The sequence below is a fragment of the Petromyzon marinus genome, chromosome 2, assembly GCF_048934315.1.
Source record: "Petromyzon marinus isolate PM22_M1 ecotype Great Lakes invasive population chromosome 2, UKy_Petmar_22M1.pri1.0, whole genome shotgun sequence".
NCBI classification, from domain to species: Eukaryota; Metazoa; Chordata; class Hyperoartia; order Petromyzontiformes; family Petromyzontidae; genus Petromyzon; species Petromyzon marinus.
The window spans coordinates 18,686,288-18,708,541 of record NC_133668.1 but is presented as its reverse complement, the minus strand read 5'-3'; the positions used below and the strand labels follow the sequence as shown (position 1 = coordinate 18,708,541).

The following is a 22,254-nucleotide window of genomic DNA, read 5'->3' as shown; positions in this document are numbered from 1 at the left end:
GTTCGATGCCGGGACACGGATGACATCAGTTGGTAAGTTGATATCTGAACCAGTTCCGGGGGCCATCCCCCTTCTTCACCAACGCCGACTGACCAGAGTGGAGAAGTATGGTCAAATATGGCCAAACAATCATCCATGATTTAAAAAAATAGCTGAAAATGAAGAACTGGTTGTCTTAGGATATATCTGCGAAATTAATTAGGCGTACTGTAGGTTACACATTACAAATACGCTATAGCCAAAGACACAGGTCCCCCTATAGCCTTAGAATACTTTTGGCAAGTGGTGTTAGCGAGGGGGTAGGTGTTCAGCACCACGCCAGCCCGCCTTTGTCTCCCTAGTAGTGATGTGTACACATAAACACCAGGTACTCGTGTAAAGTCGACCTCGGGGAGGCCCAGGACCGGTTCAGATATTTGTCACCGATGTGGGTCGTGAACGGTGTTCGTAGCGCATCAAGCTACCCACTACACTACCGCTTCCCCACAGACACACACAAAGCCGTCCCATGTGTCCGATCACATTCAGAAAACCAAGAGGAATAATTTCATTCAAAATGTGCCATTTATTCACGAACGTTCTGTGTGTTTATATAACGCGATTTTTCTCTAAAAATCTTTGGTCCGCAGTAGCACGGAATACAGACACAGTGAAGTAATACAAGGGGCATTGCCACTGCTGGTCTTGATGCTCACGAGATGACAACGCCACAACACATCCGACCTCCAGCACGCCGCGTCACAACAGCACCATACGATACACGGACAACTTTACAAACACACACGCACACACGCGGAGTGGACACGTTCATACAAGCACGGCCAATCAACACTTATATATATACCAATCTATATTGAGATGCCGGACAAATTCTCTTGTGCGAAGGTATTCAACTTCGATTCATCACCATCATAATTATCATCGTCGTTATTATTCTTATATACAACCGGTACAATCGCTCTCGAAATTCGCAAGACTACATTAATTCTTGCTGTTGGTTGGTGTCGTTGAATAATATAAGTTCATTTTAAAAGTACACGCGGCGAGTCTTGCAAATGCGCCAAGGATCCAGCAGGCGATTAATCGTCGTCATCACCCCCGTTGGCATCATAACCATCACCGTCAATGCCAAGACAGGGCCCGTCGGTGGCATCTTATTCTTCTGCTGCGGAATAGCTCGGCGCCTCGGAGTCGATTACCGCTCCTTGTACCAATTAAATTAGCGCTTCCAGAAACAAGGCTTCCCACTCTCGCTTAACACACGCTGCCCCCCCCCCCCCCACCGGCCTGAGACAAAGGCCCCCACCCCTCTTCACCTCCCCCAACCCTCGTTAACCCCCCCCCACTCCACCCCCCCCCCCCACGTTCTACATCGCCGCGTCTTGCAGCCCCCTAATGGCTCTCGTAATGTCCGTCGTGTCATGCTGCTGCCAAGCGCGGCCGCCGTCCTCCTCCATTCATTGGTGACCGGGCTGGCTCTCACCACTCAACCTCACTCACTCCGCGTTCCCGCGGCGGGTCCCGTGGCGAGATCGTTTCAAGGTCTCCGTCCTCTCTCTCTCGCCATCTCTCTCGCCATCTCTCTCGCCATCTCGCCATCTCGCTCGCCAGCTCAGTCGCTCATCTCGTCACGGTCTCCTTCTCCCGCGTGCGACGTGGTGGAGTGATTGTAGAGGCCCTGCGCGAGCAACTGCAGAGCCAGTTCGTTGCGCACGCCGTTCGCCTTCTTGAGCTTGGCGCGCTTGTTCTGGAACCAGATCTTCACCTGCGCCTCGCTCAGCTGCAGGTCCCTCGCCAGCGCCTGGCGCCGGGCTTCGCTGAGGTAGCGCGATGCCTGGAATTCGGCCTTGAGGCGCGACAGCTGCTCCGGTGTGAAGGCGGTGCGCGGCCGCTTGGGTTCGCAGCCGCCCTCGGCGCGCTTCTTCGCCTTGCGGATCCGCGGGCCTGCGGGATGGGAACACAAAGGGGTGGTGGGTGGGTGTGTGTGGGGGGGGGTGTGAGGTAGGAGCCGGGTCACATTCGCTTACACACACACACACGCAACGGTCTACTGTGCATGTATACGTGTGCTGCACTTCTTTCGCACCGTGCGTAGCCAACCGCGATGATCGCAGGTGCGGAATGCACGCGGCGAATTCGCTGCTGGATGATAATGCGGCACCAGCCGCTCTGGCGGTGGGGATTTGTTTGGTTGTTATAGGCTCACGGGCCACAACTCCCGAAGCGCATTCGCACAAAGCGTGGCGGATAAAAATTTTTAAACAACATCGCCAGTGAGCCGCCGCCGCCACTGTGTTCACTACCCAGACTAGAACCATAGAAAACACAGGACTCAACGTCAGATTTACAAATACGGAGGAGGCAGAATAATCACAACAGCGATTGCACGGCTCCGCTACTCCTGACGCAACCATCTGGGCTCAACCACCTCGATGTAAAATTATAGCTGTTGCTCTACATCAGCCGTATGCAGCGGAAGCAGACGCCACCACGTTGTGTCAGTGCGGGGATGGTGATGGCTAGGGGATGGGATGAAAGACCCAGGAGTAGTTCAGATCTTCTGCATCAACATCGGCTGGAACCGAACTCGGGTAGCCGAGTTCATAGCCCAGTGCGCGCTAACCACCGCGCCTCCCCCATGCTTGTCATAGATAGGGGGGGAATACGAAACTCCCGCGGCTCAGAGACTGGAGAATCGCGGATGGGCTTTGTGTGCGCCCCGCGCTTTAAGGAGACGAATTGGAAGCTCCGCCGTTAAATGAGGGTGGAGGGTGGGAGGATTAAAGTCACGCAGGAAAATATCGCTGCGGAAGTGGCCAAGATTCGCAATTGCAGTGGCGTTTGTGTAAAAAGAAAAGTCGCAACAATCGGTCAGACTATCATGGATAAGTTAAAAACATTGTTGTTCTTAATTTTAATCGCAGTATTGTAACCGTATTATTCGTTTTCATGCAAATATGATAATAATTCGCGGTCCTGGTGGATTATGGGTGATACATAATAAAGACATACACATGGTAAATAATATAAAGAATAAACATGGGAGAAATCAACTACAACAATTTAAGTAACATTTTAATCCATGGCTTTTAAATAGGCCTGTCGGAACAATGTTCTCAAGCTGAACGTGTTTACTCGCTGAACGTGTTTACTCGCTGAACGTGTTTACTCGCTGAACGTGTTTACTCGCTGAACGTGTTTACTCGCTGGACGTGTTTACTCGCTGGACGTGTTTACTCGCTGAACGCGTTTGGATCGTGCTGTTTCCACTTTCAGAGGCTCAGCAGCAGCACGTGGCCTGTTAAAAACTAAAATATTAACTATTTTTCTTTATTTCACAAGATAAGGCCCACTGAGCTACATAGCTTTTTTCAGAAGCGACCTGGTCACAAATAATAGCTCAATGAAGTGGCTTTTCATAACTTGGAAATTTATAGCAGCCAAATACTCTAAATGCGTGTTGATTTTAAATGGAAGGAAAAACCGAAAGACCCGGAGAAAAATCCGCACGACCACTGAGAGAGAGAACGCGCAAACTCCAAATATACAGGCGTCAGGGTTGGGATCGAAAACACGACCTCCTGCATACCAGGCGAGGTAGTTAACATCTCGCCACAGCGGCGAGATGTTAATTCTGCTGAAAACCATTGGCCCAAAAGGGCCATACAGAGGAGGGACAGGTCTGAACGTATATTGCGATTATAGATCTGATAGTCAAAACAGACTCTTGCCTATTCTTGGTTCTTTCGGTAAAGTCACGTAGAAGGGAAACAATAAAATAATAAAAATATAAAACAATAAAATTCTCACGACGTTTCGACTGCAACACAAGCAATCATCATCAGGTGTGATTGGTCCACACCAAGCCATCCCTTGGTGTGGACCAATCAGTTTCAAGGACAATGCATCATATATTATCATAGTATGTTTTTTGTTTGCATTTTGACTGCAGGTATTGTGGTTAATGCAGACATGAATCCTCGTAAAAAGGTTTCAGTTTTGTTGCCAGAAAAAAAAGGGGAAAAACCCTATTATTTAATTTTGGTACTGGCAAAGGAGGTCTAATGATATTTATAAGGGTTTGAAATGGGCGTAGCCCAAATGTCAGCAGCCAATGATAATGTAAGTGGTGGGCAGACAACGGTGGCTGGTTTTCCACCAATCAAAGGGCTGCCAGGTGAAAATTAGCATGTTAATGAGAGATTAGCATATTGATAGCAGAATGCAGTGCCGCAACCAAGAGGTCGGCACGTGAAGTAGCTGTGCAAGTGTGAACCCTGTGAACGCGCAAGTTTTAAATGGACATAAAGCACAACGAACATCGGAAGGTGGTAGGATGGGAACATCATAGCCAGTTATGACTTAAACTGGTTGATAACGTCCTTCCAATGATTGCTCAGTTTGTACCCATCTTCTCGGTTTAAATTGTGTCTATATATATGGATGGCTTCATGAGCTAATCTTTGTTGATAGCCTTGCAAAGTACCTTCGTCTTAGAGAAATCCATTTCGTGTGAACCCACCGCATTAAAACAATGATCAGCCACGGCAGAGGTGTTAGCCCTACCGTGTTTCAGATCTGCCTTAAGTTCATGAACACGGTCAAAGACGTGTCGCTTAGTTCCCCCAATGTAACTACTGCCGCAGACACAGCTTAGTTTGTAGACGACGGGGTATTGCCTGTCAGGGATCTTGTCCTTCACAGATGGGATCAGATCACGAATTTTATGTACTGTGTTAAATCGAATTTGGATCTTGTGTTTGCTCATGATTTTAAAAATATTTTTAGTGACCCCTGCTATGTATGGCAAGGTGATGGTTTTGATTGGGTCCTCAGATGGTTCTTTCCCAACGGTTGGGGTGATAGCTTTACGGATTGTGTAGTCTGAATATCCATTCATCTTCAGCGCTTGGTGTACGTGTTCTAGTTCACTGGCTAGGTGATAACTGTCGTAAATACATCGAGCTCTATGGTGTAGAGTTTTGATGAGGGAAAACCAACCACCGTCGGGTTGGCTGTCCACCAATTACCTTATCATTGGCTGCTGACATTTGGGCTACGCCCATTTAGAACCCTTATAAACAATTTGCCTTGGAAGCTAACCCCCCTGTTCCTGAAGACGACCGCTTGTGTTGCGATCGAAATCTCGTAGTCTTTTTTTAAAATTTTCGTTGAACCTATTTACGTGACTTTACCGAAAGACCCAAGAATATGAATTCCTGCAGTCACGAAAGCTTTAAGTCAAGATTTGCACAGTCCGTTGTGCTGACAACCTCGGAGCCACAGTGGTACCGCACTGTGCAGCTACTTGGGGTGGCCCTGACGGTGCAACGCATTAACTGAGACCCAATGTCCACCTTCCTCCTCGAAGTAGACCCCTGCGGCTGGGTCTCTCCAGCCCGTGGGTGCCCCCCCCCCACCTCGCAGTTGCACCGCCCTTCACACTTGAGAGCAACGCCACTTTCGTAAACCACGTCCTCGCTTGTTTCATTTCTGCGACGGAGTACGATGCTGTATAACAGGCCGCATTACCCGAAACGTCAGGCCGCTCGCTGTGCACTGCCCTTCTATTTACGGCGGCGTTCGCTCACTGTACTGGAACACGGTGTTTTGTCATGCTAAGTGGGAGGTCAGGAAATACAGGAGCGTGTTCATATTGTAAACAAACGTCCGACATGGTTCTTTACGTATACTGTATATACTTTACCTGCCCATGCCAAGTACACGCGTGCCTACTTACGTACGTGTGCATAGATAGAAGCACTACGATTTTAAAATGTCAGTGAGTGTATGTATCTTCGTATCGACTTGGGTCGTGTTATATACCCCTGCGCATTAGAACCCTAACTGAGATAAGAGTGATTGATTTCAATCATACGTACGCTGAGAAATCGTGTTATTATTAATTGTACAAGCATTGCCCGTTCAAGTTTGACTAAAGTTTGCAATTTATGAATGTGGTCGGAGTTTACAGGCCTGTACCTATCCACTGCTGTATGCAGACCTCCCACGCCATAACGGCTATGGGGGGGTGGGAAAGAGGTAGACTATATTTCACCACTCTGCTGGTTACGGCACGTTGATGAACGCGGAGTGGACCAGAACCCGGTTCAGATATCACTCGCCACTGATGTTAGCCGTGGCCAAGGAGTGGTGCGCCAACCACTACGCCACCACTCACTCCCTCATCGCTTCATACAGTGCGAGTGATGAAACAGGATTTTGTGAAATAAATCATCACAGTGTCACGTGCCAAGTGTCTCCCTGCTTCGAAAACAAAATTGTGGTGAAGCCTCCTTTCCGTTTGGGACTCTCAGCCATCGGTGGTAGAAATTCAACATTCCTGCGGTTGAGGCTAGTCTCTATACAAGACGACTACGGTTGACCTCCTGCAACATGGAACTCGCTTATCAACCACGGAGTAATTGATGGGCTGTGCTGGCCACCAAACCCAGAATTGAAGTCACGGCCTTCCAAGTGCGAGAGACTTCTGCAGCACCCAACCTGCCGTGGATTGTGACGTCTGTGAAAAAGAGCTTCATAGCTCATCGGATTCCTCCAGTCTAAATAAAGATTATGATTCTGAGTGGGAGATCGCTCGAGATAGGCTGCAGGTAGCATTCGAGTGAGATGCACGCCTCCTTCATTGCAAAATACACCTGCGAGATGAAGTGTATTACAAAATACGGGAGGATAATTACACATTTGGAAATCAAAACAATGATTGTAACGCCAAAATAACAAAACAAAAAGTACAAACGCATAACTCAAATAAACACACGTACAGGCAACACGTTTCACAAAATGTTTGTCAATGAGACAATTAAATAAAATTAATGATACAATTACAGAAGCAGTTATACGTCAATTGCTGTACGTGTATGCATGTATACACGTGTTTGTCTAAATGTGGAGAGTGGTAGTGTATTCTCTTAGCACACTACGACACAAACTTGGAAACTCGAGTTCGCTTCCCGCTCATGTTCAGCATTAGTATCGAATATCTGAACCGGTCCTGGGCATCCCCTAGGTTTCCTCAGCCTTAAATGAGTAACCGGTGCGATGTGTAAACATCGTCGCTAGGGAGACAAAGCCGGTCGGACATGGTGCTGGCCACCCACTCCTTCGTGTGCTGTACCAGTCTTCATTAGGTGCTCGCTAACAAACACTTTCCCCAACAGTATTTTAAGGCTATACGGGGGAGCGTTGTTTTTTTGTCTAAATATATGCATGTGTGTAGGCTGCGAGTATTATATGAGCTCATTATGAATAAACAGTCTCAATGGAACCACAATGACCGGCGGCAGGTTACATGGCAATGCAGCTGGTTGGTTGAACTGACGAGACACGAGGGAATAGAATTGTTGAATTAAAATGCATGGCGTTATCAAACTTAGAAAGTCGAGAGATTACCATATATTCCTGTGACCATTGCTTCATATCCAAGGCGAAGGACTTTTTTCCATTCTGGGACCGAATTCTGAGTGTATACACGTGCAAAATTGTGCTATATTTGCACTCAGTATTGGTGATGGAAATGCCAACATTTCTATGCCGGGGCTAGACGACCCACGAGACCAACCACCATCGTCGGTCTTGCTCCACGCACCTGCTGTGTTGTCCCAGTGATAATCCCTCGGGTCTCTCTCGCTAAAGGAGACGTCGGTTTTGGAGGTACGATAGGTGGTATAGCAGCATCGCAATACACGAATGAGTGAGAGCACGCGACGAAATGCCGCGTTCAATGCGCGCGCGCGCATTGAACGCAGAAGTGACCCGCGCGTTCCCTGTGGTGCTACAGCACAAGACCGAGACAGACTCTCGCTATTGACATTGATCTAAGCGTGTGAAGTAAATAAATACTACTATTGATAATGATGCTTGTATTAAGAATACGTCTCGGACAACTGTCATTGCTCTGTATGCACTCTACCTCTGTTCTGATGAAGGACCATGTGCTCCGGTTTTTTTTTATTTACGGAGGAGCGGTGGCGCAGCGGTTAGCGCATTTCGCTCCGAAGCAGGCCACCAAAGTTCGATTTCCTGGCCGAGTACGAACATCACGAGGGGGCGAGTGATGTCTGAACACGTCCTGCTATCCGTCCCCCTCTTCAGCCACCCCGCATTGACCAGCGTGGTGAAGTATAGCCAACCCACCACGACGACCGCCCGCACGGCACGTGGCGAAGGCAATTACGCCGCAGCGGAATGACAAAGCGTCGTAAATTATTAATTCGTTAATAACGACTGCGAAGACCGACGTCTCGCTTTGCCCGTGGGCTTTTACGCACGGACGGACACGTCGCGATGTGTAAAGACACCCCCCCACCACCACCACCGCCGCCCCCCGCATAGCCTTTAAACAGACTGTTGGGGCAAGTGCCGTTTGTTATCGAGTAGCACCTAATAAAGCCGGCACAGCACGCGAAAGGGGGGGGGGGGTAGCAGCGAGCACTTCGCGCGAGCCGCCTCCGTCTCCTTCAGCGGCGACGATTTAAACACCAGGTGGTGCTCATTTGGAGGCCGAGTTGACCTAGGGGGAGGAAGACCAGTGACCGGGTTCAGATAACCCGCTCTCACTGCTGTTCGAACTCGGCGTCGCTAACCGCAGCACTAAAAACGTCGATTGGTGCCAAAGCAAAGACAAAGCTCCCCCGTATAGTATTTAACAGACTGTTGGAGCAAGTGCTGTTGGCGTGCACCTATGAAGGCCGGCACGGCATACGAGTGGGTGGCCAGCACCACGCCTGAGCCGCTTTCGTCATCCCCAGTGGCAATGTTTACACACCACACCAGGTACTCATTGAGACCGAGTTGACCAAGGGGAGGCCCATAAACCGGCCAACACCGGTCACTGGTGTTGGTCGTGAGCGGGAATCGAACTCGGGTCGCCGGGTTCGTCGCGCGCGCTAACCGCTACACTACCGCTCCCCACGTGTGCATGCGTGTGCGCGCGTGTTTCACTCACAGGCCAGAGTCAATGGTAACTCAAGCAGCTAATTATGTAGGCCGCTGTCATCAGTTGAGCAAACGGGAGTATTTTTGTCACCATCATCATCATCATCGTGTACACACAAAGATGCCCCCCCCACCTCCACCATCAACCGTAGAGACAATTGCAGTTAGCAAGCGCCTATTAAGGCCGACACGTCCCACGAGCGGGTGGTGATGTGACCTGCAACCATTACTCAAGCCGCTTTTGGTGTATATCCCAGTGGCAAGCGTGTATTATTAATACGCGTTGTTTGTGGGAAAAAAAAAATATTCTTACGTGAACGCTCTTAACTGCTCACTTTGACCGGTCGTATGAAAAACCACGTGGGATCAAATTCTCGCATGCATGTCAATGCATTCCTCACATCTCTTTCTACACAAGTAGCCATTGCCTGTATAGCAAGCCCGTGCTTGCGCAAGTGGTGACGAAGATGAAACGGATCAAAGTGACATTTTTCGTAGAGTGGAGTGAAAATAATCGAAGTTTTGCCCTTCTTTCGTGTAGGCATCCCGATGAAATTATGTTCCATGTGTCACTTTACCATGGGGCAGCAGAGAGACGCCATTACACGTGTGTGTGTGTGAGCCAGCGCCGACAAGGGAAGTCGACGCTCGCACGGAGCGGCTACAGCTGACGCTGCTCAGAGCACTCGAGCACGCAGTGCACATGGGGGGGTGGGGGGGGGTGACGATCTTCTGGAACTGCCCTACGGTGGCATTGAGCCAACGGTGGAAAATTCTCGTGGTGGTGGTGGTGAGAGACGGGCGTATTTCCGCACAGGACAGGTGGACGAACGCGGTGTTGACTTTCTACCAGATGTTGGTGGAGGTCCGCCTGTGTTATCGATCATGGGAGAGACGACGGACCGAATTTACGTACACCCCCATCCCGTCCTTCCACGGCGACGTGACCGGGAGTTGAACTCGCAGGCTTTTCAGCGCGAGGCATGGGGCTGTAACGGCGGCGGCGGCACCGGTGATCGAGCGTAATGAACGAATTCCATCTGCTCCAGAAGCAGCTGTAGCCCGCAAGCCCGTCTGCCCACCGCGCTTCGAACTGAGACTAATTACACCGCGACACGGCGAGACGCCCCGTCTCGCGATATTGACGTCAGCACTCCTCACTCACTCACGGACCTGTTTATTGGACACGCATGCACCATCATTGAGCGTGGTGGGACAATATGCTTATTGAGACCAAAATCAATTCAATGTGTATTTGTATGTGTGCCGAACTTCTTTCGCACCGTACGTAGCCAACCGTGGTAATTCGGGAGGTGCCGGTGAAGGACGACGAATTGAACACAAAAAAGGAGTTGTAGATGAAAAACTCCTTCAGCCAGTTACCCAGCGAGGTTTGCAGGGGAGACCCGTGGTGTATCAGCAACAGAATCAGAACAGCGACATCACCGCGATCCGTACGGAGGAAGAAGCAACATCGGAACTAAGATCGCGTCGGAGGACTCCAAGTTGAATTGTAATCGGTCACCTGCATTACCGAAGTTACGTTCTGTAATCAGATTCCAATTGGAGTTGCTTAAGCGACTGCTAATTGTGATCAGAGTAGTTCACCAATATTCCATCAAACTACTTTCTAATCCCGTTACCGTGTTGGTTCATTCAAACCCCGAAATAACGATTCGCGTGGTGGGTCTTTAAAACGAAACAGCAGTGTGCCGTTTAATAGTCGAGGTTTTACCTTTTTTTTCCACGCAAAGAGAGGAGGCATCCTCGCCGAGTCTCAAGATGAATCTTGCAGGAGGGTCGCCTCGAGGTGTTTGGCAGGTTTCTATAACGGGTGGGTTGACGCGTGCGCGTGCGTGCGCGTGCGTGCACGCGCGCGCGTTATGAAACCGGAGAAACCTCCTGCGCCATCGTCTCTGCACCAACGGTCGCGTATCCGAAATAAATAAAAAATCACCCGAGCAGAGAGGATTTGCAGCGAAATCGCGCGGGCACCGAGTTTCACGCGATTTCTTATACCAACAAACTGTTTCCGGGGATATTTATGATGCAATGGGTATATGTATATATTATGAACATATATGTCATAGGTATATATCTATGTCATACCTTCACGCGTGCGACTGTATAGCAACCGAATACAATGCATATGCGTAATATAACATTATTACCAACTTTGCGTTCATGTCAATAAAATGCATGTTTCCATGTGTACAGAGTTTATATTTAGACGGGTGCATTAACACCGCTAAAGTTTACCATATTAGAATTACCTGTTTCCCAGCAGTTCATTTTTTGAACTATTATTTTACAATTTTTTATATTTTACCAGATGAGGGCCACTGAACTATGTAGCTCTTTTTCACAAGTGACCAGGCCATAAATGACAGCTCAACGAAGTGACTTTATCGTGTGAGCATTTATAGCAGCCAAATACGCTAAACGCATATTTCTAAATGGAGGGGAAACCCGGAGGACCCGGGGAAAAATCCACGCGACCACGGGGAGAGAGAGAGAGTGACACGCAAACTCCAAATATACAGCAGGCGTCAAGGTCGAAGTTCGAACCCACGAGCTCCTGCGTACCAGGCGAGATAGTTAACATTGCACCACTCTGGCACCCCTCGAGTAACTTTTCCACCGCGCCTCCTGCACGTGGCCTATGTTCCGCCAGTCCGCATTAGCACAACGGACAGTCATTTGTCGATCCATTGCTGGATGAAGGCTTCAACCCCCTACGCAGTGTCCATCGGTAGTGGGTGATGTTTTTTTTTTCCTCCTCTATGCTCCGCCACGCTCTTCTAAGTTCGGGTTGGTGAGAAAGGGGAGATGCCCAAGCTATACCGGTTTGGATGTCACTCGCCGCTGATGCGAGCCGTCGAATGGAGGAATCGACTTCATTACAGTAGCCCGGTTGAGTGCTAACCACTGCGCCACCGCTCCAATCTCTCCCCCTAACTCGCCCCCCCCCCCATCCCAGTGCCACGAAACAGTCTCCGAATGAAATGAGTGGTGGCTTTCATAAATGCAAATTATATGATTTGCAATTTCCCACTATTTATAAATGTACCCGAATTTCACGTGAATTGCCAATGATGATCTAAGTAAAACTCTAAATGCATATATTATTTCGGGAACAGTAACTGGATGCAATACGGCACAAGTTCGGTCATTACCACGCCTGCTTTTTTGTGTTTAATGAGTTCGTGTGTGTGTGTGTGCGTTTGTGTGTGCGTGCGTTTGTGTGTGCGTGCGTTTGTGTGTGCGTGCGTTTGTGCGTGCGTGCGTTTGTGTGTGCGTGCGTTTGTGCGTGCGTGCGTTTGTGCGTGCGTGCGTTTGTGCGTGCGTGCGTTTGTGCGTGCGTGCGTTTGTGCGTGCGTGCGTTTGTGCGTGCGTGCGTGTGTGTGCGTGCGTTTGTGCGTGCGTGCGTTTGTGCGTGCGTGCGTTTGTGCGTGCGTGCGTTTGTGCGTGCGTTTGTGTGTGCGTGCGTTTGTGTGTGTGTGCGTTTACTCTTGCGGGAAGTGGTGGGGCGGTGGTTATCGCTACGCTACGAACGAACTGAGTGGTACTGGCCAGCCACCTCCACGTGTGCCATGCCGGCCTTCATTTAGGTGCTCGCCAGCAGCACTTGAACCAACAGTTTGGTAAGGCTATACGGGGGGGGGGGGGTCTTTGTACGTCTTGCTCTCAGCTAGCGCCGTGAGCGGTGATCACGTTCGTGCTGCACCCAAGCACCGAGTTGACCTCGTGGCCTGGGCCCCGCGCGTTCACCGGAAGCCACGATGGGGCCGCGACCTCTTCACAACAAACAACATTGTCACGTGACACAGGTGTGCGCTGTTGTTTGTGCGCATCTCACGACGAACGCCGATAGGCCAACAATTAGAAGAAAAAAATAACCGATGGGTATCGTAACAATATTAATAACTATATTGTTAAAGCGTAGAAACCAGTGTTTAAAAAAAAATATTTGTGTTTTTTTTTCTTCCGTTGACCCCGATAAATATGTATACTATGTTTGTCAGTCAGTCTTTCCCCCCCAGTAGAAGATCGATTGTGCTCCTCTGCTGCCCCGTAATCTGCAGCTCGAGTCCGTTGACTCCCTGCCACTCACTCTTCAAGTCCAGGTTCAAGACCTCCCTACCCTCTGCTCCTCTGCCTAAGACCGACCGCCTCTTTCTCTCTACAAAACCACGCGTGTCATCCACTCTCCCTTTTAACAGCGTCGAGGATGTGTAACGCACGAGGCCTGCAAATTATGTACGTTACACTGTCACGTTAGAGAGCCTCTCCAATATTTTAACAACCCTGGGTCTTCCTTGGCGCTCTGCAAGCCGCGCATGGCTTGCTAAGCCAGCCTTATTATTGGAGAGACAATTGTGCGCTCGTTGTTTTTACGCTTGTCGACTGAAATATACATATGGATCTGAAATTGTTAACTTGTGGGCCTGAACGTAAGACATTTCAAAACGGAATCCTTTGTTGTTTACGAGGTTGCCGAGCACGGGGCCCCGACAGGTTTAAGAAAGAAAAAAAACTCAAAGGCCACCAACGAACAGGACTCTCAAAATTGTAAGAGACGAAAGATTATAGCGCGTTTTGTTTAATTGAGAAAGCTAAATATGGAAACGAAGTCAGGTCATGGTGAGTTCCTACGGCCCTCAGTCAGTGGTTGAATAATCGACATCCCCACAAAGTACTGTAGTTGGACTGCTCACTGCGCCAGCTCCAAATGTATTTCATTGCATCTCGTGGCACGGGCGTCTTTCGCACAATCGGGATAGAATTAGGAGGCACAGCCAGAGGATATCAATAAGCCGATCACTATTGGACTTAACACAAAATAGTGCTGCTTACTTTATCGACCGCGGAGGGATAATATAGTGAACAGGTCCCCCGACCCACCGTAAATTTGAGCTCGCGAATTTCCGGGAGCGAGTCCAGCGCTCCGGGCACGACGTTCCGTCACTGGGAAAGCCTAAATGAGGGTTTACCAATCATCGGGCGCGTGCGGCGTGGAACGAGTTAATTGTATGTAGGAGACGTCACGTGTGCTGGGGAGTCGCGTGGACTAGAGTTCGGGAAACCCAGCTTTCTACAAAATACAATTTAACTCGTTCCACGCTGCACGCACCCGATGATTGTTAGAAACACGCCCAACGATGACGTGCTGATGATCAATTTACGCTGTCTGCGTTAATAGAGCCGATTCGCATGAAGATTGCGATGTCAGCGTTCGTGTGTGCACGGATTCCACGTGACGGCGTGGACCTCGAGGAGGGCCCAGAACGGGCCCGCATACTGTACGATATAATACCCGTGGCTAGGAATTGAATTTAAGTCGCCGAGAGTGCGCTAACCACTGTGCCACCGCTCCACGCGAGTGCTGTGAACGAGCACCACCGACGAAGGCCCGCGCGGCACACGAGGGGGTGGGGGTGGCCAGCGCCACGTTCGGTCGCCTTTGTCTCCCTTAGTTGCAATGATTACACACCGCGCCAGGTACTCGTGGAGGACGAGTCGACTCTAGGGGAGTCGCAGGATCTCGGGTCAGACGTTCGTCGCCGATGTTGGCCGTGATTGGGAACCAAACTGTGGCGGTAGCCGGGGTTCGTTCGTGGCGCAGGGAGGGCGCTCCAACGCTCCCCCCAACACTCCACAACACTCACTCTCTTGAGTCGATGGTAATGTAAAATGTGTCGCGAAGGGGAACGTGGGGCGGCCTGAAACTGCCTCGACAATACGAGATGCAGCGACAGTGATGATGATGATGACGACGAGGACACCGCCACCCTCGTGCAATGCAGAACGTGATTCGCCGTTAGCGTAAAACAACCCGCGCCAAGGCGACATTGGGTACGACGACACAAACTCACACCCCACCATACAAACTCACACCCCACGACACAAACTCACACCCCACGACACAAACTCACACCCCACGACACAAACTCACACCCCTCGACACAAACTCACACCCCACGACACAAACTCACACCCCACGACACAAACTCACACCCCACCATACAAACTCACACCCCACGACACAAACTCACACCCCACGACACAAACTCACACCCCACGACACAAACTCACACCCCACGACACAAACTCACACCCCACGACACAAACTCACACCCCACCATACAAACTCACACCCCACGACACAAACTCACACCCCACCATACAAACTCACACCCCACGACACAAACTCACAACACACCCAGTACACCCCCTATATACCACCCACATCACACAAAAAACACACGCGCACACACATCCTACTCACACCCCACAAACCCCACGCAAAGACAAATATCCCCCATATAGCCTTAACAGACTGTAGGGGCAAGTGCTGTTAGCGAGCACCTACGAAGGCCGGCACGGTACACCAGGGGGTGGGTGGCCAACACCACGCCCGGCCGCCTTTGTCTCTCTAGTGGCGATGTTTACTACACCGCACCGGGTACTCATTTGAGGCTCATTCGACCTAGGGGAGGAGGCCCAGGAGCAGTTCAGATTATGGTCACCTGGTGAAGGCCTTGAGCGAGAATCTAACCCGGGTGGCCGGATTCGTAGCGCAGCGTAGCGCTAACCGCTACACCACCGCCCCCCACTCACACATTTTACACACACACACACACACCCCTACGCACCTACACTCACGCCCCCCACACACACCCCACTCACTTCACACACACACACCTACGCACCTACACTCACGCCCCCCACACACACCCCACTCACTTCACACACACACACACCCCTACGCACCCTCACTCACGCCCCCCACACACACCCTACTCACTTCACACACACACACGCGTGAGTACACGCACACACCATAGACACAAACGTGAGTACACACATACCCGACACAAACAGCGTACACGCCTATGACCCTGCACGCATCGTACAAAAAATACAGACATCAGGACACATATCGGACCTCAGGACGTGGTGAATACACCGTGTACACACAGTTGGTGAGCACGTGTACAGCACCGGACCTCAGCACGTGGTGAATACACCGTGTACACACAGTTGGTGAGTACGTGTACAGCACCGGACCTCAGGACGTGGTGAATACACCGTGTACACACAGTTGGTGAGTACGTGTACAGCACCGGACGTCAGCACGTGATGAATACACCGTGTACACACAGTTGGTGAGCACGTGTACAGCACCGGACCTCAGCACGTGGTGAATACACCGTGTACACACAGTTGGTGAGTACGTGTACAGCACCGGACCTCAGGACGTGGTGAATACACCGTGTACACACAGTTGGTGAGTACGTGTACAGCACCGGACGTCAGCACGTGATGAATACACCGTGTACACACAGTTGGTGAGCACGTGTACAGCACCGGACTTCAGCACGTGGTGAATACACCGTGTACACACAGTTGGTGAGCACGTGTACAGCACCGGACCTCAGCACGTGGTGAATACACCGTGTACACAGTTGGTGAGGACGCGTAGAGCACCGGACTTCAGCACGTGATGAATACACCGTGTACACACAGTTGGTGAGCACGTGTACAGCGCCGGACCTCAGCACGTGGTGAATACACCGTGTACACACAGTTGGTGAGCACGTGTACAGCACCGGACTTCAGCACGTGGTGAATACACCGTGTACACACAGTTGGTGAGCACGTGTACAGCATCGGACCTCAGGACGTGGTGAATACACAGTGTACACACAGTGTACACACAGTGTACACACAGTGTACACACAGTGTACACACAGTGTACACACAGTGTACAGCACCGGACTTCAGCACGTGGTGAATACACGCACGGACCACTTACAGGAGATCCGAGCACAGAGTTGTACACAAGGAGTCGTGTCCACAAAATATCGTTCAGTTTTCAATATGAAACGTGACCACGTTGAGCTGTACCGTCGTGTTGCATTAAGGACCCGAAAGATGGGCTAATGTTGAAGAGGAGGATATTGCGATAATTGACAATATCGCCACTGATGCCTCAAACAATTATCGGCAATTGTACACAAGGTACTGCGTGTATATACAAACATACCGAGACACTTAGCACTCCACACACACATTAGACATGTACAATGCACATACATGAGTAAATTAATACACATACGCAGATGTAAACGTACACACAATGACGCACATATATATACATCTCACATACATGTTCTAGACCTCTATATACGCATACGTATATATATACATACGCGCGTGCTTGTAAGCGCGCACAAACAGTACGCACATCGGTATATATGTAATACATACATCAACGCCCACTTACACATAGGACCGATATACTTAATAACAGAAATATATAAAACAGTTACGTACATTCGTACCGTTGCAATGCAGAAATACATATGCTCGATACACAGACAATTGTAATGTATACGTAATTGTATATACACCCACAAAGATCCCCCGTATATATCCCTGAACACCGATTTAAAACGAAAGCAATTAAGGCCGACACGGCGATGCTGATGTTAACACACCGCACCAGAAACCCATTTTAGGCTGAGTCGATATAGGGGAGCGCCGAGAACCGGTTCGGATAATCGTCACCGATGTTGGTCGCGAGTGGGAATCGAACTCGGGTAGCCGGGCTCGTAGACCAGTGCGCTAACCACTGCTCTACCACTCCCCACACCAAGCCACGCGCGCACAATGCGCGTCTAATTAAAACACACAAAATGCGTGAAACGGTCCGTTTGTACGCACACCGCATCCATGCGTGTTTGGCGGCGAGTTGTGTGGCGTTGTTGTGTGAACGCAACAACACGCATCTTGCGTAAAAGTACAGCAACCTCTACACACCGCATTTCTTCTGTTTACACACACACACGTCATGTCTACGACCAGTGCATCCGCGGTTGGCGCACTAAGCTACGAAGTCGGCTACCTGAGTTCGACTCCAGGCCACGGCTCATATTAGTAGCACGTGATACCAGATCCGATCCCGCACTCATTTCCCCCGTTCTTTATCAACTCCAGTGACCAGCGTGGTGAAGTATGTTAAAACAAATCATACTCTTTGGTTCTATTCGGTAAAGTCACGTAGGTAAAAAATAAAACAACAAAAAATCATGGCCGAAACGTCGTGATTTTTTGTTGTTTTATTTTTTACCTACGTGACTTTACCGAATATAACCAAAGAGTATGGATCCTTGTAGTCACGAAAGCTTCAAATCTAGAATACGTTCAAAAATCACAATAACTAACGTGACGTGGGAGAACCTTCATCCATTGGCGGATTGAGAATGGCTTCAACATATAATATTTTAAAATGTGCCATTCAAATAACCGTCCATACTGCGCGCGTATACACATCGAGTGCAGTACTCAATAGCATCGCATTGAGTACGTCGGTGGCAGGGCCGTCGCCACACCATCTACAGGACTCTCGCTGCACTCACGTAGACGCACAGGTCGCCCTTGCAAAAAGAAGCGATTTAGTTCCACGCGTCTCAATGGGGTTTACGTTGCTGCGCACCCCTAAAGTTTAAAAACGGGAACTCTGATGTCGGACGGGACTTGGAATCTCGTCCGCATCCCCAGAAGGAAAGCCCAAGTCCATGGGCGATCTCTGGGGATTCGCTTCTGTGGCAGCAGCCGGACTTTGGAACTCCCTGCCCAAGGCTATCGTCACGGAGTCCGGTTCGGGTGAGATCTTCAAAGTTCATCTGCCTAAAACAAAAAAAAACATTTCCCTTTCAGAATGCATTTTCAAATTTAACTCAGAGCAACTTCTCTCCCAACCTCACCCCCCTCCCCCCATCATCATCATGACGTGAAGCGTCTTGATAATTTATTAAAGGTGCGATGTATACGCAGTCAATTATCACGTCGTCTTCTGCTAAAATTAAACCATGATGCAACAACAACTTGCAGGGTTAAGTGGGAAGTTGTTTCTATGAGACAAGCTGTTTCATGACCGGACTGCGACTCGTCATCTCGAAACCGGACAATAGATTCGTCCACGGAGCACATTGTGAAGTGCGTGGCGTGCCCATGGCCCGCTACGTCTCATTTGTTCACAGCCGTACGGAAGAAAATATTCGGTTAAATCCAAGCGCCCTTGAGAAGACGCTCAAGTGCTCGTGTCGGACGATCTCTGCTGGAGATAGCGGTGGACGGTGGCGTGCATCCATACCGACACGGATGCATGTACAGGAGATGAGTGCATTTCAAACGGAGATCTACGGGATAAACTAAGCAGCATTGAATGCATGCAGACTATCGTGACCGATGCCAATTCTGAGGATGTTCTCGAATAGCTAGAAATATAGTCGAGTCTATGCTTGTAGCAATGCACAGCCAAATATCTAACTCCTTCGAATTTGCCCTCCCCCCCCCTCCCCCAAAGCTCATCGTAGGGCAGTGTCAGCTTGCCGTGGAGTGTGACGCGAGAGGCCGTGTAAAGCGTACGGGCCTGGCTAGCGGTCGACAGTCGTGCGGACGAGCATCGTCGCCATCAAGCCCGAGCGTTGCCGTGCTGAAAGCATCTCGACTCGCAAGAGGAAGGCCGGCAGTTCAAAGCGCCATCGCGGCGGCGTCGACCCCCAGCCAATCATCGGCACGGGGCCATTAAACACAAGTAGCACGTAATGGAAATCCAAGAGTTGGTGACGTTTTATGGGTATAGGTCAGTTCTGACCTCGCCGTGGGAACGTGGAGTTGACGAGCGCTGCCCCCATTTCTCGCGTGATTCTATAGACTCTCCGACAACATTGAGAGGCCAGAAGGGAAACACGCGGAGTCGAGAACACACGCTGGTTGATATCGGCGGCTAAATGAATACAATTGAGTGGAGCTTCGGCGGGACGCGTCACTAGAAGGGATGCATGGCCGATGGTCAAGAAGAGTGACGGAGTGACGACCAAGGGATGGAACGCATCCGAGAGAGAAACATCCACCGAGGAGATGGAGCGATCACATCAGCTTGTGGTGTTCAGGCGCTCCGTGGAATGTTGCATCGTGGGATCGCGAGAGCTGACGACGGCTTGGGGGGGGGGGGGGGGTGGGTATCTATCCAGCAGTGGATTGATCATGGCTGCTAATGATGACCTTGTGTGGGCAGGGAACCAGGAACCATTCAAAACAATTACGCGAGGTGTGAAAACAACAAAACTCGCATTCGTCAATAACACTGTGGCCTTAAAATAAACAAATCATAATCCCCGGATGTTTTTGTAAATCTTCATTCCTAAGAGCACAAGGGTAATTGCCCGAAACGTGGCTGATTATGCACGTATATTTTTTGTATTGAACAAAGTAAAAATAGTGAATCTGTGTATTAACATTGTTCTCGTTTTAAACGACAAACTCATCGTATCCCACGCCGAGGAAATCAATCGCTGGTCCAACGAGCGAACTTTTGTTGTTATGTTTACGGACGTGCGCAAGCAGCGAAGTGAGCATCGTGTGCGAGTGACTGCACGTGACTCGCTTAAACACCTCCCGTGAACCCCGCAATTACGCGCGTAATTGCGGGGTTCACGGGAGGTGTTATTGCTGCCCCATAGAGCAGACACGTTCATTGTGGGCTAACGTTTCGAGCAATGACCCCATTTCCCAAAGATCAGATGAAAGAAACATTTCTTTAAAACGTGACCCGGCGTTGCGCACACACATACAGCGTATGTGCTTTATGTGTGCATGCATGCCCATAGCGAGCTCGGTATATTACGGCAGTATATGTATGTAAAAAAGTGCTGTTAGCGGGCACCTATGAAGGGCAGAACGGCACACGAGGGGGTGGGTGGCCAGCACCACCCCCGGCCGTCTTTGCCTCCCCAGTGGCGATATTTACACGCCACACCCGGTACTCATTTAAGGCTTAGTCGACCTAGGGGAGGCCCAGGACCGGCCCAGACAATCGTCACTAATTTTGGTCGTGAGCGGGAATCGAAATCGGGTTCGTAGCGCAGCGCGCTAACCGCTACACACACATAATGAAATAATACGCATGAACACGTGCGTAAATAAGTAACACATACATAGACACGTAGCGCCTACACAGACGCATAAGACCATCTATAAAACTTGACAACAAAGATCCCTTACATAGCCTTAACAGACTGTTGGAGCGAGTGCTGTTCGCGAGCACCTATGAAGGCCAGCACGGCACGCGAGGGGGTGGCCAGCAACCACATCGGACCGCCCCCTGTGTCTCCCCATTGCCGATGGTTTAACCACCGCACGAGTTACTCATTTGAGGCCAAGTCGACCTAAGGGAAGAGCCCAAGGCCGGTTCAGATATTCGCCACCGATGTTAGCGGTGAGCTGCGAGCGAATTCGGGTCGCCGGGTTCGTAGCGCGATGCGCTAGCCACTACACTACCGTCTCCCCCAGCCACATTCGGTGAAGTCTCTTGCCACGCACGTGTTTGCAGTAGCCGTGTGATTTCAGGTTGGACTTCGCAAATGTAACGCTGCCAACGCGGCTCATACGTTGAATTGGTGCGCCTATTAAGACTTTGTGTAACGTCCTGGGCAGCACTCGTTTTTTTTTCTCTCTTCACAGCAAAATGTTTATTATTCCACTGCTGGATTTAATGCCTCCTCCTCTCGGGGGTTGTTGGACCATATTTCACCACGCGCTGATCATTGTACGGCTCGGTGAACGGGGTGGAATCCAGGACCAGTTCGGCTATCACTTTGCCACTGATGTTAGCCGTGGCCGGAAAATGGAACTCGTGATAACGAGTCTGCCAGCGTAGTGTGCGGACCGCTGCGCCACCGCTCCACCAAGAGACACTGACAGTACGACATACATAGTATGTTATCGCGTGAGATGGTAACGGGCGAAAAATAGTAACGGGCAGTTGTTATCGAGAGTATCGTCGTAACTAGCGCGCATCTGGTTAGAGTATCCACACGGACACAAACACATACCGAGCACGCGCTCGGCTCGTGTACATTCATTCGAATGATGGTTTCGTGAAGGGCTAACGTCTTTACATTTGGACACAAATATAGTCACGTGTATCTGCTTGTGTTTATAACATTCGTCAAAAAAAAGTTCAAATTCGGGCGCCCGTATAGGGGCAGGGTGAACCCAGAGTTTTGAATTGTACCCAAGTAATGCGCCTTCCGTGGTCTCTATCAACGCAAATGTAGCCGTGAGTTGTTGTTTTTTGACTTTATAAGAATGTATTGCGACCCAAAAGCCGATCCAAAAAAATACGGGCAAGCGCTCGCTTAGCGTTTCTTCTCCGTAATGACAAAACATTAAGAGGGCGTTTACGTGACCGCAAAAACCCAATCATTGCACCACGCAGAGGCA

The 22,254-nt window shown here is 50.0% G+C and overlaps 1 protein-coding gene and 1 long non-coding RNA gene across 4 annotated transcripts in view; one reads left to right on the top strand and one right to left on the bottom strand.

The window, feature by feature from the left end:
• Positions 1–1,364: 1,364 nt before the first annotated feature.
• The window catches only part of LOC116945633 (homeobox protein engrailed-2-like), a 35,227-nt gene continuing 14,337 nt past the window's right edge, over positions 1,365–22,254 (bottom strand). For both annotated transcript variants that reach the window (XM_032960137.2, XM_032960146.2), the window contains exon 2: positions 1,365–1,944. In XM_032960137.2, coding sequence (XP_032816028.1) covers positions 1,613–1,944 — 332 coding nt within the window. In that variant the 3' untranslated portion in view covers positions 1,365–1,612. The remainder of the gene's footprint in view (positions 1,945–22,254) is intronic.
• LOC142929578 (uncharacterized) lies at positions 13,966–20,261 on the top strand. 2 transcript variants are annotated; one of them, XR_012945729.1, is made up of 3 exons: positions 13,966–14,814; positions 15,942–16,613; positions 19,334–20,261. It is a non-coding gene; the product is annotated as an uncharacterized LOC142929578 (long non-coding RNA). The 2 variants fall into 2 exon arrangements; XR_012945730.1 differs by having other exon boundaries at positions 13,971–14,814; positions 15,942–16,249.